Source organism: Schistocerca piceifrons, chromosome 3 (assembly GCF_021461385.2).
Source record: "Schistocerca piceifrons isolate TAMUIC-IGC-003096 chromosome 3, iqSchPice1.1, whole genome shotgun sequence".
NCBI classification, from domain to species: domain Eukaryota; kingdom Metazoa; phylum Arthropoda; class Insecta; order Orthoptera; family Acrididae; genus Schistocerca; species Schistocerca piceifrons.
The window spans coordinates 489604072-489622144 of NC_060140.1; the positions used below are offsets into that span (position 1 = coordinate 489604072).

General features: G+C 39.5%; 1 protein-coding gene across 2 annotated transcripts in view; it reads right to left on the reverse strand.

Annotated features, from left to right (window-relative positions):
- Positions 1-17807, reverse strand: part of LOC124789768 (tonsoku-like protein) — a 269414-nt gene extending 251607 nt beyond the window's left edge. The window contains exons 1-2 of one of the 2 annotated variants that reach the window (XM_047257225.1): positions 17199-17807; positions 13146-13192 (exon numbers count right to left, since the gene is read on the reverse strand). In XM_047257225.1, coding sequence (XP_047113181.1) covers positions 13146-13158 — 13 coding nt within the window. In that variant the 5' untranslated portion in view covers positions 13159-13192; positions 17199-17807. Of the gene's footprint in view, positions 1-13145; positions 13193-16992; positions 17012-17198 lie in introns of those variants that run through there. The other variant, XM_047257226.1, reaches the window with a different exon arrangement.
- Between the last annotated feature and the right edge of the window lie 266 nt (positions 17808-18073).

The window sequence follows — 18073 nt, forward strand, 5'->3', positions numbered from 1 at the left end:
CAGAAAAAGAACAGAAATCAACTACACGCCAACTGTTCCGCATGCTACCTAAGTAAATAACAGCTTCTCCGTCTTCCAAACCTTAAAATGCATGTTTTAACTTTATATGAATTCCATCTCGTACAGAGTTATCAAAAACTCTATTCTAATAAACATGCTCAGGCACCTACAAAAAATGTTTCGAACAGTGAAAGCACTTGTAGGACAAATGTATTTGTTGTAATGGAGAGTATTTTGAAGAGGATAAGGTCATTTTGTAAATAATTTGAAAAGCTTTACAAAACAATTTTGTGGTTGTCTTACCTCCTCATAGTTTAGGAAAGTGCTTATATAGAGTATGTGGTGAATCAGCAGTCATAATCAAAGAAAGGGGTAGATAAGATATATTAATCATATAGGAAAACTACTGTCCTTGTAGATTGGAAAAACATAATGTCATTGTGGTATAAATAAACTGCAGGTGTATCCAAAATAAGACACGAGAATCAATCTCTCTTATTAAAGGTAATAATGGTCACACAGTACTAGGAACAGAAAGCTGGAAGTGAAGAGCAGAAAAATTTTAAATGCAGATTGGAATATACAGAGAGGTCCAGAAAAATGTAGACATTCTTTGATAATTAATACCTTTGGAAGAAAATGACATAGCTTTGCAATTTTGCGCAGCAGCGTAGTCCATTGTTTTCTCCACAGATCTTTGCATGCGTTTTGCAGCAGATGACAATGCAGCAATGCATGGAGTAATATTTTCATTTTATCAACATAAGCCCATATTGAAGTGGTACTGTAAATAGGAAAACTTGATGGAGGTAGAACAGCAATGGGGTAATGTGTACGGAACTGAGCCACCAACATGCACAACAATTTATCATATTCGGGATAAATTTGAAGCCAATGGTACTGCTCAGGATGTGCGTAAGGGAAGGTCTGACTGACCAAAATATCAACAAGTTCACCTTCCAGTGTTGCAACATTTTACTTGATCACTTCAAAAATCTATGAAGCAGGGTGCACATGAAAACAGAGTAAGCCAATCAAGCACACAATGAATTCTGAAGGCTCCAAAGTGGAAAGTGTATATTCGAAAATCACTGCATGCTATGAGCAAGGATGACCCGAATCGGAGGATGAAGTACTGCGAGTGGTTTGAAGGCATGTTTTGTGAGGATGAACATCTTACGGGGATAGTTATCTGGTGTGACGAGGTGAAATTCAAACTGAAAGGTATTATAAAACTCCCACAACTTTGTGTAAAGGGCTCCCGAAAATCCTCACGTTCGTGTGGACAAACATGTTAATCTAGTTGGTGATAATGTATGGTGTAGTCTGTCATCATGCGGTTTGATTGGCCCATTCTTCTTGGAAGGTAACAACTCATGGGGTGTATCTCCATATGCTGCAAACACTGATTTTACCTGCCATCTGAGACATGTTTGGAAATGAAAGATTTCTACCTACAACAACATGGTGCCCCACCTCATTACCACAGAGATGTCAGAGCCTACTTGGATGAAAATCTACATGGGCGATGGATAGGTTGAAGAGGAACTGCTGAATTCCCAACACAGTTTCCAAACCTTCCACCTCTTGACTTCTACCTATGGGGGATCTTGAAAAATGAAGTTTATCAACATAAGTCAGCAACACTGAAGGAGCTACGAGAAACTGTCAAGATGTCCTGTACAGCTATCACACTAGCAACACTGACAGCCATAGTTCAGTCAACAGTTCAGTGGTATTGACATCATTTGGTCGCTAACAGAGGTCATTTTGAACATACAAAATAACCTCCCCCCTCCCTCCCCCCGGCAAGAATTTTAATGGTATGTCATCATTTTGTTCCATTAATATTGACAATCAAAGAGTGTCTACATTTTTCTGGACCCCTCTCAATACTGCAAGGATATTCTAAATGTCAAAGGGTGGAAGCACTTTTATTGCCATAAAAACCCATAATATCAAGTAAGATTATTATAGATTCTGGATGTGAAATAATCTGGTTGATAATAATCATTAATTGTATAAATAATCACAGTAATCAACCTGGAGAGCTGTAATGGCAGACAGCTTCAGAGAAAACTTGGAGAATATAAGGAACACTACTTATAACCAAAAGTTTTTGAAGATCAGAAGATTAATCTGTCAAAACTAGTTGTCAGTAATAAACATTAATTAATGTGATCTTGGACATAAAAAGCTTTTTCAAGGTATACAAAGATCACCCCTTTTATTTTTTCAATATGAGAAACTTCAGTCAGAATATCAGGGGGTACTTTTTCTGATCATGGTATTATAATAGGCGGAGGCTTAATCTGCCAGCTATAGAATGGGACAGTCACTCAACTGAAACTGGTGCCAAGAACAGGGATTTGTGTGAGAACATTTTTATAATTGTAACTCTTCAGGCTTTCCCGGCGAGATCTTGACATGTGGAATAATCGGGTCCACTGCCGGATGTTTGTGTCGCTCTGGCACAATATTTCGGCCACGTAACTCGTTGCCTTCTTCAGGTGCTACCTGAGACTGCCGTATTGGAGGATCTTGTCCAGTATTTATGCCCAGAGGGCGCTGGGTGCTCTCTCTGCCATCCGCACCCGCCTGGCGCTGCCTGTAATGACCTGGGGCTACGTAAACCAGGCATTTACAACATCCCGTGCCAGTGTCGAAAATCATACATTGGCCAGACAACCAGGACGGTGGACGTCAGGTGCAAAGAACACCGGAGGCACACCAGACACGGACAGGCAACCAAATCTGCCATAGCGGAGCATTGTCTGGAGCTCGGTCATTCAATGGACTGCAACAACACAAAAATTGTGACACAGACTCCAAGATTTTGGGACAGTGTCATAAAGGAGGCCATCGAGATCAAGGTCACAGACAACCTAATAAACCGAGACAGCGGTTACAAGCTCAGCTCGGCGTGGAGTCTGGCTCAGGAGCTTATCAGGGCCCAACGAAACGAACCAAGAAAAATCTCAAGAAGTAGTAACACAGCAGGAGAAGCACCAGGCGGGCACGGACAACAAACGCAACTCCCAATGCAGGACGGGCCTCTGACAGCCCCCACGACTGCAAATGATGGACGAGCCGAGCACGGACGACTGTCAGAGCACCAGGGAAGTGCCAACACCTCAGGAGCAGCGCCAGGTGGGCGCAGACAGTGAACAGAACACCCGACAAACGACGGGCCTCAGAGAGCTACCACAGATGGAGACCAAGTCAGGCTTGGGTGTCCGAGGGAGCACCGTGCCAACACCTCAGGAGCAGTGTCAAGCGGGCGCGGACCACGAACGTAATGCCAAACGCAAGTCCGGCCCCAGATGGTGGACGAGCCAGGCGCGGACATCCGTGAGAGCATCAGGGCAGGGCCAAAACCTCAGGAGTAGCACCAGGCGGGCGCGGACCGTGAACGGAACGCCCGACACAGGACGGGCCTCAGACAGCTGCCACAGATGGCGAACAAGTCTAGCGCAGGCGTCCGAGGGAGCACCGGGGAAGAGACAACACATTACAGGCAGCGCCAGGCGGGCGCAGATGGCAGAGAGAGCACCCAGCGCCCTCTGGGCATAAATACTGGACAAGATCCTCCAATACAGCAGTCTCAGGTAGCACCTGAAGAAGGCAACGAGTTATGTGGCCAAAATATTGTGCCAGAGTGACACAAACATCCGGCACTAGACCCGACTATTCCACATGTCATTCTGATAATTCTTTCTTAAAATTACTTAGAGCAATCAGAGAACCCATTCATGAGGCCAACATGTTAGGTCTCCTAGTAACTAACAGGCCAAAACTTTTCAAGTAATTTAACATAAAAGAGGGAATCAGTTAACATAAGGCTGTTGTATAACCAATTACTATAGGTGTTACACACTGTTGAGAGATGTGGTAGAAAAATATTTTTGCTTAGCAAGAGTGACATGAACCAGATTTCACAGTGTATGAACAGTCAACACCAAATATTCAGCTCTGGGAATGAAGCTATGGAGCACAAACAGATAAGATTGAATCCCACTGTGCAATATGCCTTAGACATGTATAAGACAAGCAAGACAGTGAGGGATGGGATGCACCCATCATGGTTCAATAATCATGTTACAAAGTTGTTACAAAGCAAAAATAGCTTCATTACAGGTAAACAGATTTATTTCACAGTATGAAAGATGAAGACATGCTCATATCTCTCACCATATACATTTTAAAGCCCACGTTTACTAGAATATTTCGTTTCAAATGACTGTTCCTGTCATATCCCTGAATACTGACCATCCCTCCTGGGACACCATGTACATGGGAACTGTGAATAGAGTCCACACATATGAAGCAGGATGCTCTCCAAAATGAGATTTGTTCCCTGAACAGACCATCCTAGCACTAGTTTTCCGTGGTTTTACCAAGCTGTGAAGGTGAATGATGGGACTGTTCAGTTGATAAGGCCATGGCTGACTTCCTGCTCTATCCCACCTAATCTTATCCTACTTTGTGTATGTGTATATATATTATTTCAGTAATGTAACCGACATGTTCTGTACTGTTGTATCAAATGGCCTCAGATGATTATTAAATAATAATAGTAATAAAAAAAAAAGATGATGTGACTTACCAAACAAAAGCGCTGGCAGGTCGAAAGACACACAAACAAACACAAACATTCACACAAAATTCAAGCTTTCGCAACAAACTGTTGCCTCATCAGGAAACAGGGAAGGAGAGGGAAAGACGAAAGGATGTGGGTTTTAAGGGAGCGGGTAAGGAGTCATTCCAATCCCGGGAGCGGAAAGATTGGAATGACTCCCTACCCTCTCCCTTAAAACCCACATCCTTTCGTCTCTCCCTCTCCTTCCCTCTTTCCTGATGAGGCAACAGTTTGTTGCGAAAGCTTGAATTTTGTGTGTATGTTTGTGTTTGTTTGTGTGTCTTTTGACCTGCCAGCGCTTTTGTTTGGTAAGTCACATCATCTTTGTTTTTTGATATATTTTTCCCACGTGGAATGTTTCCCTCTATTATATTAATAATAATAATAATATTGATAGTGATAATGATAATAATAATAATAAAATTGCAAATTTCTGGCTAATGAAGTTCACCTCAACACATTCACATCTAACTAAACTATTTAACAGTTACATTGCAGACCCATACACATTCCCTGATACACTTACACATGGAATAACTTATCTGAAACCTAAAGATCAAGCAGACACAGCAAACCCAGATAAATATTGCCCCATAACATGCCTACCAACAATATACAAAATCTTAACTTCAGTCATTACACAGAAATTAATGACACATACAACACAGAACGAAATTATAAATGAAGAACAAAAAGGCTGTTGCAAAGGAGCACGAGGATGTAAAGAGCAACTGATAATAGATGCAGAGGTGACATATCAAGCTAAAACCAAACAAAGGACGCTACACTACGCATACATTGATTACCAAACAGCTTTTGATAGTGTACCCCACTCATGGTTACTATAAATATTGGAAATATACAAAGTAGATCCTAAATTGATACAGTTCATAAACATAGTAATGAAAAATTGGAAAACCACACTTAATATCCAAACAAATTCAAATAATATCACATCACAGCCAATACAGATTAAGTGTGGAATATACCGAGGAGACTCATTAAGTCCTTTCTGGTTCTGCCTTGCTCTGGATCCACTATCAAACATGCTAAACAATACAAATTATGGATAAAATATTACTGGAACATACCAATGCAAAATCACACATTTGCTATACATGGATGATCTAAAACTACTGGCAGCAACAAATCAACAACTCAACCAATTACTAAAGGTAACAGAAGTATTCAGCAATGATATAAATATGGCTTTTGGAACAGACAAATGTAAGAAAAATAGCATATTCAAGGGAAAACACACTAAACAAGAAGATCACATATTGGATAACCACAAACAGATGCCTATAAATATCTAGGATACAGACAAAAAATAGGAATAGATAAAACAAATATTAAGAACTAAAAGAAAAATATAGACAAAGACTAACAAAAATACTGAAAACAGAATTGACAGCAAGAAACAAGACAAAAGCTATAAATACTTATGCTATACCAATATTGACCTACTCATTTGGAGTAGTGAAATGGAGTAACACAGACCTAGAAGCACTCAATCCACTAACACGATCACAATGCCACAAATATAGAATACATCACATACATTCAGCAACAGAAAGATTCACATCAAGCAGAAAAGAAGGAGGAAGGGGATTTATCGACATAAAAAACCTACATTATGGACAGGTAGACAATTAAAAAAAATTCTTTATAGAACGAGCAGAAACTAGCAAAATACACAAAACAATCACTCATATAAATACATCAGCTACACCACTGCAATTTCATAACCACTTCTACAACCCTTTAGATCACATAACATCAACAGATACGAAGAAAGTAAATTGGAAAAAGAAAACACTACATGGCAAGCACCCATATCATCTAACACAGCCACACAACGATCAAGACCACAACAGATAAATGCAGGCTTTGCAAACAACAAATAGAAACAGTAGATCACATCACAAGCGGATGTAAAATACTAGCAAATACAGAATACCTCAGAAGACATGACAATGTAGCAAAAATAATACATCAACAACTTGCCATACAACATAAACTAATAAAACAACGCATTCCCACGTACAAGTATGCACCACAAAATGTACTGGAGAATGATGAATACAAATTATACTGGAACAGAACCATTATAACAGATAAAACAACACCACATATCAAACCTGACATCATACTCACCAATAAAAAGAAGAAATTAACACAACTAATCGAAATATCCATACTCAATACAACAAATATACAGAAGAAAACAGGAGAAAAAATTGAAAAATACATCCAACTGGCTGAGGAAGTAAAGGACATGTGGCATCAGGATAAAGTTGACATTATACTAATTATACTATCAACTACAGGAGTCATACCACACAATATCCACCAGTACATCAACGCAATACAGCTACATCCAAACGTATATATACAACTACAGAAATCTGTAATTATTGATACATGTTCAATTACCCGAAAGTTCCTAAATGCAATGTAACATATACCGTACAGTTAAAAGGAAGTCACGCTTGATCAAGGTCCACGTCACTTTCCATTTTTAACCAGACATAACATCTGAGAAAGGAATTTTATAATAATAATAAGCAAGTTTTGATTTTCTGACACCACCAAATGAAAAATGGTAAAATAATTCTTCTATTTCATTTATTTTTCAGTCCCAGTGACATATTTTTTATGTGACAAGTTTCAATCTCCCTGGAAAATCTTCAGACCTATGTTTGTGCCAACAAATACGTCTGTGTCAGAACAACCTGAGTGATAAGCGGTTTCAACACAGACACAGCAGGTTGCTAACACAACCATATTCTAGACCTGAGTATGATCGGGAACAATCAACACGTCATGTGTTAAAAAATGAGCAACTGAGACTGAAAAATAAATGACACATTATGGTTGTTTTAAATATCAATATAGTTGGTGTACTCTTGTGAAGAATATGTCGACTATAGGGTGAGGGATATAGAGGAATGCTCGATAAGAGTTGTCGGCTTTGACCAGTGATGTAGGAAACGCGACAAATGCTGTAAACAATATAGTGACTATAATGTGTCTTTTTTTATCCAAATGAGACAAGCTACAAATCAGCCTGTCACCACAAACAGGTTTTGTTAGTATCACATTCGTTGGTTTCACAAATTCACCGCCAAATTGTCACCTTCCAACCTAACCTAGATCTCAAGCAACGTTACAAATCAATCTGTCACCACAACTAGTTCTTTTCCCTCCTCATATTTGTTGGCTTCATCAACTAACACCCCCCCCCCCCCCCCTTGAAACATGGACCTTGCCGTTGGTGGGGAGACTTGTGTGCCTCAGCGATACAGATAGCAGTACCATATGTGCAAGCACAACGGAGGGGTATCTGTTGAGAGGCCAGACAAATGTGTGGTTCCTGAAGAGGGGTAGCAGCCTTTTCAGTAGTTGCAGGGGCAACAGTCTGTATAATTGACTGACCTGACCTTGTAACACTAACCAAAACGGCTTTGCTGTGCTGGTGCAGCAAACGGCTGAAAGCAAGGGGAAACTACAGCTGTAATTATTCCTGAGGGCATGCAGCTTTACTGTATGTTTACATGATGATGGCGTCCTCTTGGGTAAAATATTCCGGAGGTAAAATAGTCCCCCATTCGGATCTCCGGGCGGGGCTACTCATGAGGACGATGTTATCAGGAGAAAGAAAATTGGTGTTATACGGATCGGAGTGTGAAATGTCAGATCCCTTAATCAGGCAGGTAGGTTAGAAAATTTAAAAAGGGAAATGGGTAGGTTAAAGTTAGATATAGTGGGACTTAGTAAAGTTCAGTGGCAGGAGGAACAAGACTTCTGGTCAGCTGAATAAAGGGTTATAAATACAAAATCAAATAGGGGTAACGCAGGAGTAGGTTTAATAATGAATGGGAAAATACGAATGTGGGTAAGCTACTACATACAGCATAGTGAACGCATTATTGTGGCCAAGATAGACACAAAGCCCACGTCTACCACACTTGTACAAGTTTATATGCCAACTAGCTCTGCAGATGACGAAAAGATTGATGAAATGTATGATGAGATAAATGAAATTATTCAGATAGTGAAGGGTGACGAAAATTTAATAGTCATGGGTGGTTGGAACTCAATAATAGGAAAAGGAAGACAAGCAAACGTAGTAGGCAAATATGGAATGGGTGTAAGGAATGAAAGAGGAAGCCGCCTGGTAGAATTTTGCACAGAGCATAACATAATCATAGCCAACACTTGGTTCAGGAATCATAAAAGAAGGCTGTATACATAGAAGAAGCCTGGAGATACTGACAGGTTTCAGATAGATTATATAATGGTAAGAGAGAGATTTAGGAACCAGGTTTTAAACTGTAAGACATTTCCAGGGGCAGATGTGGACTCTGACCACAATCTATTGGTTATGAACTGTAGATTAAAACTGAAGATACTGCTAAAAGGTGGGAATTTGAGGAGATGGAACCTGGATAAACTGAAAAAAACAGAGGTTGTACAGAGCTTCAGGGAGAGCATTAGGGAACGAATGACAAGAATAGGGGAAAGAAATACAGTAGAAGAAGAATGGGTAGCCTTGAGAGATGAAATAGTGAAGGTAGCAGAGGATCAAGTAGGTAAAAAGACGAGGGCTAGTAGAAATCCTTGGGTAACAGAAGAGATACTGAATTTAATTGATAAAAGGAGAAAATACAAAAATGCAGTAAATGAAGCAGGCAAAAAGGAATACAAACGTCTCAAAAATGAGATTGGCAGGAAGTGCAAAATGGCTAAGCAGGGATGGCTAGAGGAGCTCAGATGGAAACCCAGTTCAAAGCAAAGAAGGGAAAGGAGAAAGGTGGAAGGAGGATATAGAGGGTCTATACAAGGGCAATGTTCTTGAGGACAATGTTATAGAAATGGAAGAGAATGTAGATGAAGATGAAATGGGAGATACAATACTGCATGAAGAGTTTGACAGAGCACTGAAAGACCTGAGTCAAAACAAGGCCCCAGGAGTGGACAACATTCCATTAGAACTACTGACAGTCTAGGGAAAGCCAGACCTAACAAAACTCTACCATCTAGTGACAAATATGTATGAGACAGACGAAATACCCTCAGACTTCAAGAAGAATATAATAATTCCAATCCCAAAGAAAGCAGGTGCTGACAGATGTGAAAATTACCGAACTATCAGTTTAATAAGCCACAGCTGCAAAATACTAACACGAATTCTTTACAGACGAATAGAAAAACTGGTAGAAGCCGACATCGGGGAAGATCAGTTTGGATTCCGTAGAAATATTGGAACACGTGAGGCAATACTGACCCTACGACTTATCTTAGAAGACAGATTAAGGAAAGGCAAACCTACGTTTCTAGCATTTGTAGACTTAGAGAAAGCTTTTGGCAATGTTGACTGGAATACTCTCTTTCCAAATCTGAAGGTGGCAGGGGTAAAATACAGAGAGCGAAAGGCTATTTACAATTTGTACAGAAACCAGATGGCAGTTAGAAGAGTGGAGGGGCAAGAAAGGGAAAAAGTGTTCGGGAAGGGAGTGAGACAGGGTTGTAGCCTATCCCCAATGTTATTCAATCTGTATATTGAGCAACAGTAAAGGAAACAAAAATTTGGAGTAGGTACTAAAATCTGTGGAGAAGAAATAAAAACTTTGAGGTCTGCCGATGATATTGTAATTCTGTCAGAGACAGCAAAGGACCTGGAAGAGCAGCTGAACGGAATGGACAGTGTCTTCAAAGGAGGATATAAGATGAACATCAACAAAAGCAAAATGAGGATCATGGAATGTAGTTGAATTAAGTCGGGTGATGCTGCAGGAATTAGATTAGGAAATGAGACGCTTAAGGTAGTAAAGGAGTTTTGCTGTTTGGGGAGCAAAATAACTGATGATGGTCGAAGTAGAAACGATATCAAATGTAGACTGGCAATGGCAAGGAAAGTGTTTCTGAAGAAGAGAAATTTGTTAACATCGAGTAGAGATTTAAGTGTCAGGAAGTCGTTTTTGAAAGTATTTGTATGGAGTGTAGCCATGTATGGAAGTGAAATGTGGATCATAAATAGTTTAGACAAGAAGAAACTAGAAGGTTTCGAAATGTGGTGTTACAGAAGAATGCTGAAGATTAGATGGGTAGATCATATAACTAATGAGGAGGTATTGAATAGAATTGGAGAGAAGAGAAATCTGTGGCACAACTTGACTAGAAGGGTTCAGTTGTTAGGGCATATTCTGAGGCATCAAGGGATCACCAATTTGGTATTGGAGGGCAGCGTGGAGGGTAAAATTCGTAGAGGGAGACCAAGAGATGAGTACACTAAACAGATTCAGAAGGATGAAGGTTGCAGTAGGTACTGGGAGATGAAGAAGCTTGCACAGGATAGAGTAGCATGGAGAGCTGCATCAAACCAGTCTCTGGACCGAAGACCCCAACAACAACAACAGCAACAACAACTAACAACAAAACTGCGAATATATTCATTCCAAGTTGATGTGAGAGCAGCCTTAAACATTACTATCACTGGCCAAAGCCAACGACTCTTATTGAACTTTCCTCTTGATCCAAAGAAAGCACTATGGCTGCTACTAATATTTTTAGTTATTACACACCTACAAATAATCAGCCATGATAACTGACTAATATTTCTACTACAGACAAGCTGCAAGTGATTCCAGTTAATGCCATCTTGCTGCTTTCAAGTGACAACTCTATGAAGAAAAATGCCACGTACAAATGATTATACATGCAGGGACTCTACTCAGTGCTTAAGACATCCATAGCAGCTATTTCACACTACTCATAATACGCCCCTTCCCTTAGGCCGGTATTACACTATCAAATTTCTTTGTCAAATATCTTGTCAAAAATCATTGTCAAAGATATTTGATGGTGTAATAGGAACTTCGGCAAATGTAGTCCAATATTTGATCAAATCTAGGGCCTCGCTGTAGATTTGATCAAAGATATCGCTTGTCTTCTGTTCACTGCAATGTGACATGTTACAACATGGAGCGCTAGCATCGCTGCAGCGTTTTGTCATCTGTAGTGTTTTTATAAACATTGCCGGTAAATACAATTGGTGTGTGCTGACAACTACAAAATTAATTGAGATGCATGAAGCTGATGAGGCGCTTTACAACATGAGGCACCCTGAATACAAAAATAGATTAAGAAGATTGGAGACCTGACCTGACCTAACCTAACATAACCCTCTCCTGTAGCAAGGAATCGGAGTGTTACAGTGAGCCTGTCTTCTGAAGATGTAGCAGTTTTTAAGTGAGTATTGTGCTTTGTGATATGAGGATACACTTCACTGAGCACATACAGAAATGTATTCTCATCCATTCTTAAGTAATTGATGTACGACTTGATGTCTTCCACTGTAAATGCTTTCATCGTGTCGTCATAAAACCCACGGCTTCACCTAGATTAGTTTAGTTTTTCGCTCCATTGATCCGTGCTGAGGAGATCCTCGTGGATGTGGAACATGTCAATTTTTTTAAGCTGAAATAACAATACTAATAGTATGAATAAATACATCATTTGTTTCTATTAAAAATTTCGTCAATGGAGTAGGAGGAGTTGGCCACTAGTAAGTTTTTCAGGCTCCTTTTAAACTGATCTTTATTTGTAACTAAATTTTTTATGTTTGCTGGCAAATTATTGAGGATGTTCCTGAGCAGTGGGCCCCTTTTTGAACTAAAGTAAGTGCTTTTAAGTCCTTGTACAGATCATTTTTGTTCCTGGTATTGTACGTATGAACTGAGATGTTTGTTGGAAAAAGAGATATATTATTTAGGACAAATTTCATTAAGGAGTAAATATACTGAGAGGCAGTGGTTAGTATATCCAGTTCTTTGAAGAGATTTCTGCAGGACGTCCATGAATTTACTCCATAAATAATACGTATTACACGCTTTTGGACTCTGAAAACTTTTGTTGGACTTGAAGATTTACCCCAAAATATTATACCATATGACATTATGGAATGAAAGTAGGCAAAGTATGCAAGCTTTTTCATTTTTATGTTGCCTATGTCTGCTAACACTCGAATCGCAAATACAGATTTGTTAAGGCCTTTTCTGCAGTTCTGTGCTGTGCTCCTCCCAACTGAATTTATTATCAAGTTGTAATCCCAGGAATCAACCTCGTATGTATGGTTCCTTTTTTCCCCCACTTCTTTTCCGCATGTGCACACAATGCAATTGCAGTATGTGCAACTACTGTGGTTAATAACAAGTTGTTGCCAGCCATCTTGAACTTTGACGAAAAATTTGATGACAGTGTAATACCCCTTCTAGCACTACGTCAAAGATCTTTGTCAAATATATTTGACGGAATGTTTGATAGGTGTAAATATGAGAGTAAATGGTAGAAATACATGTGGCTCAACACAGCCTCTTTACATACATATGTTTTCCTAATAATTAATGCATAACAGAGAAAATAGCAGCACCCATGTTAGAGTATCCTGTGAATAATTTAAGACATAAATGAATTATAATTATTTATAGCTGCTGACACTTACTTTCTTCCTCCATGTTGTCTTTTATCAGTTTTTGAAAGCAGAGACAGCTGCAAGGAAGACAACACATTGATGAAAACAGCAATCCAGCTACTAAATGTTACAAATTCAAATACATGGTAATGATTTGTATACACTAATGGGCAATTGAATTAGAAGCACCTTACTAGTAGAGATGGGTGCAAGGCATACAAAATTAGCCGGCAGTAAGTTGACAGTGGGATGGTGTGTGTATGGGGGGGGGGGGGGGGGTTGCATGGGGGAGGGGGAGCACACATGTACTCATTTAATCAGAACTAAAATAACATTCACATAATAATACCTCCACCTGCCTGAATGATGCTATTATAACCTACCATAAGTACCACCCGTGTGTATCACGTCTTCCAATGCAAGCATCTTTTTCCATATATGTAACATCCAGTGGTATGTTCTTGAGCTCTTTGCACAGCAGATGTACACATTTGGGGTAGTGGGTTTTACTCCTCACAGAGTAGAGCTGGCTCCGGACAGAATAGATTCTCGTTGTTATTTCTGTCATCAGCACTGAATTGCTGGGGGTCAATCCATATGAAGTGGTCCAGTGATGGTTGCTTGACCATTTTTAAATATTTTAGTTTTTTATATGTGATTGCCCTATATTTGAGAAGTTCAAAACAGTTTTTTTTAATAATTTATCTTGCACCTATACTGGATGGCGGCCATTTTCATTTGTAGGTGCACAATGATTTTTCAGTCTGGAGACATTAGCAAAAATTTGAATATCTCTGCACTGGGTTAAGTTACACATTGCAATTGACATGATTGTTTTTAGGAAAGTGCCCTCTACAATATTGTCTATTACACAAAATACCCTAAATTCAAAATTAACCAGACAAAATGAGCTCCAAAGTTTGGTATCCAAGGTTTCAAAAATCCACTTTTTAGGTCCAAAAATAACAAACAAGGAGTGATTTATGAGAGTTATTTTTTTCCTATAGTTAGCATACACTACTAGCCCATATAGAGTAAGAACACTTACAAATGTTTCCTTAATATTTTATGAATTTTTGAAATTTGAAAATTTTTATTTTTTGTAGAGCTTGGGGTTAGTTATGTCAGTTGGGACTGAATATAAAAATATTATTTTTGGGGAATGCCGGATATTACTTCTGTTTTACTGGATGACTTTCTGTCTATTACTACGAACTGAGACCTTTCTAACGGGAAATCATGAATTCAGTCGCACAACTGAGACAATATTCTGTAGGCACACAGTTTGGTTAGAAGACGCTTGTGAGGAACGGTGTCGAAAGCCTTCTGAAAATCTAAAAATATGGAGCCAAACTGATATCCCGTGTCGATAGCACTCATTACTTCACAAGTATAAAGAGCTAGTTGTGTTCCGCAAGAACGATATTTTCTGAATCCGTGCTGACTGTGTCAATAAATCGTTTTCTTCGAGGCACTTCATAAAGTTTGAGTACAGTACATGTTCCAAAACCCTACTGCAAATCGACATTAGCGATATGGGTCCGTAATTCAGCAGATTACTCCTATTTCCCTTTTTGGGTATTGATGTGACTTGAGCAACTTTCCAGTCTTTAGGTACGGAACTTTCTGTGAGCAAGCGGTTGTATATAACTGCTAAATATGGAGCTATTGCATCTGCATACTCTGAAAGAAACCTGGCTGGTACACCATCTGTACTGAAAGCCTTGCCTTTATTAAGTGATTTAAGCTGCTTTGATACACTGAGGATATCTACTTCTATGTCTCTCATCTTCGCAGTTGTTCTTGATTGGAATTAGGGAATATTTACTTCGTATTCTTTGGTAAAGGAGTTTCAGAAAACCGTGCTTAATAATTCTGCTTTGGTGGCACTGTCATCACTGACTTCATCATTGTTATCGCGCAGTGAATGTATTGATTGCGTATTGCCACTGGTGTGCATTATATATGACCAGAATCTCTCTGGGTTTTCTGCCAGATTCTGACACAGAGTTTCGTCGTGGAAATTATTAAAAGCATCTCGCATTGAAACACGCCTTATATTTCGAACTTCTGCAAACCTCTGCCAACCTTCGAGATTTATGTGCCATTTTCCTACCCCATCAAAGGCATTGCCACCTCTGAGGACAGCCACATAGTCAACAAACTCAGATGCAACTGCTGTATAGCATATACGGGCATGACTGCTACCAAGCTGGCTGTCTGCATGAATGGCCATGGTCAAACTGTGACCCAGGGACAACTTGACCAACAACGAACAACATAATGGGCTCCGCTTCAGTGGATGCTTCACAGCCCACATCTTCTGTATCCTTTCCACAAACATGCCACATTCTTAGAATTACACAAGTGGGAACTCTACCTGCAACATGTCCTTCGTTCATGAAACCCACCTCGCATCAACCTTCACTAATCCCCACCCATTCTCCCACCCCAGACGCACACATCTCCTATACATCCAGTTCATGTGAACAGCCCTTTTTCTTCCACATCCCTCTCCACTTTATATCGCCTTCAGCACAGATCTCCCGAAACTGCACCTCGCAGTCCACTATCTTGTCCCTGCTACAGCTTTTCATACTCCCACAAGCAGTACTATAGCATTTCCATAACCCCTACCCCGCTATCCCTCCCCTAGCAACCCCATACCCCTTCTGTACCCCTACCACTCCAACTGAGATCACCACTCAATGCAGTGGCCAGAGAAGACAATGGCTGTGTGTGTGCGTGTGTTTTTCTGTCTGATGGACTATGTCCAATAGCTAAAAAACATCTAAGAGTTCTTTTAAATGTGCCTCTTTGATGCTCAACATCCCTTTTACGTGGTGAGTAACAATACATCCTTTTTCATATCATTATTCCATTATTTGAAAATAAATTGACAAGGAAGGTTGATTTCAGTTTGAAGTTAATTTTATTATTCATTAAATTCTTTACATGACTGGTTAAATGTTATGTACTGGACCCACCTTGCATTTTTCAATATAGTACACACGTAAACATTAGGCTTCACTACCGGTCAATTTGTTACCATAAACAGAGTTTCTGTTTACACATGCTTTGGCTCTGCCATCTCACAACCAAACTGTCATTTTCCACCCTAAACTAGAACTCGGGCTGCGCTGCAAATCAATCTGTCACAACAGATATTTTCGGATGGTGGGGGGGGAGGGGGGGGCGGTTCAATACATTACTTTAGCCAACCTGTGGGTAGGTGGTCAAATATTATTTTAGGCTTAATTCCTTACTCCTTTCTGTGCCATTAAGGTAGTGTGATGGACAGTGTAAATCATTTCTCCATTCACTACATATTTATAAACATTACTGTTATTTTGAAGCTCTGATTGGTTCCTGACAAAAAGAAACTTTAAACGGGAGGAAATGTATTGCAAGGTTATCGTTAGTATGCTCAACTGTTTGAAGTGCTGTCTCCAAGTGGTGCTGTAATGGACAGTGCATATTATCCTTATTACGTGTTTCTGTGGAACACAAATTTCTTCCTCAATACAAGTTCCCCAGAACATGAAGTCATAACACATCAGTGAATGGGTAGAAGTCACTCATCTTTTTGAGGTTTTCGACTCCAAAATCCGATGTTATAAATAACACAGAAGCTGTACAGAGACAGTTAAGAAGGTCTGCAATTTATGATTTGTAGTTCACATTCTTGTCAGTATCAGCAACGAAGAATTTCATATACGCCTATTTTGTTTCACTCTTTCTAATAGTGTGGCCACATTTTGTGCAGTGCTGAATTGCATCTAATATGTTTTATTTAATTTCAGCGACAGTACATATGAAAGAAAATAGTTACACTAGTTTCCAAGAAAATAGTGACAATACAAAATAATCCACTCACAGTGTTGACGGAAGAGCTCTGTCTGTCTGTCTGTCTGTCTGTCTCTGGCACAGAGCTATATGTAATCCAAGTGCTCAAGAGTGTATTTCATCATACCCTTAATTGTGAACAAAAGTAATAGGGCAGCAAAAAGTACAAGGTATAAAATTAACTACATGCTTCCACACAATAACATTACGAATTTGTTCAGTAAATACAGTACTCACCAGGAATATTTCGCTAACTAGTTGTTCTGTGCGTATTTTGAACAATTTTTGACAGGCAAAACGTTCACTTATTTAGCAGCATTTCAAGTGCTTTCCTTCTACTCCAAACGCGTAACTTTATCACCATAATTAAACAGTAAAGACTGCCAGTCTCCAATGCTGGAGCATTTAGAAGCGCGGATTTCGTTACGTGTGACATAAATCTTCATATTTGCAAAGTTGAAAACGTCCTGATTTCTAGAACATTTTGTGGTTTAACAGCTAAAGAACAAAGGATGCATTTGGAGCACTGTACACTGAGAAATATTTTTAGCATTTTTAGGTCTCAAGCAATGTCGATTTAAAAGATAAAATCGCATGTCCATCATTAAATAAATAAATAAATGAGGATTTTACACTTCAACCATAAATCGCCAGTATCAGCCTCACGGTGTTTTGTAAACAACTGAGATTAAGGTGCCATTGCCACAACAAAGTATCTTAAAAATGACGATTACACAGACAAATGCTTCACAGCGGCGCAATAACATCCCTCTTCTGCAGTAAATAACATAAACAAACAATTCATTTCACTTTGTAATCGTATCATTCATCACAAGGGCAAAATACGCGCGCAAAATCCTCTTATTACTAGTCTTTGGAAATAATCTGATCTGTGGATACGCAAAACGATAGCGCAGCCCGATTTCCACACGCGACGAAAGTGAAGTCCTGTGCTGACGCCACAGCAAGTTGATTGACGGCAGATTCAGCTGTGGCGTCGTGTGCTGCTATTTTCAAACGCTCCTGTTAATATTTCTTTTTCAATACAGTGTCAATCTGAGTTATTCGTACGAACATTGGTGTTGTCATTCATATTGTGGGATTAGAACTGA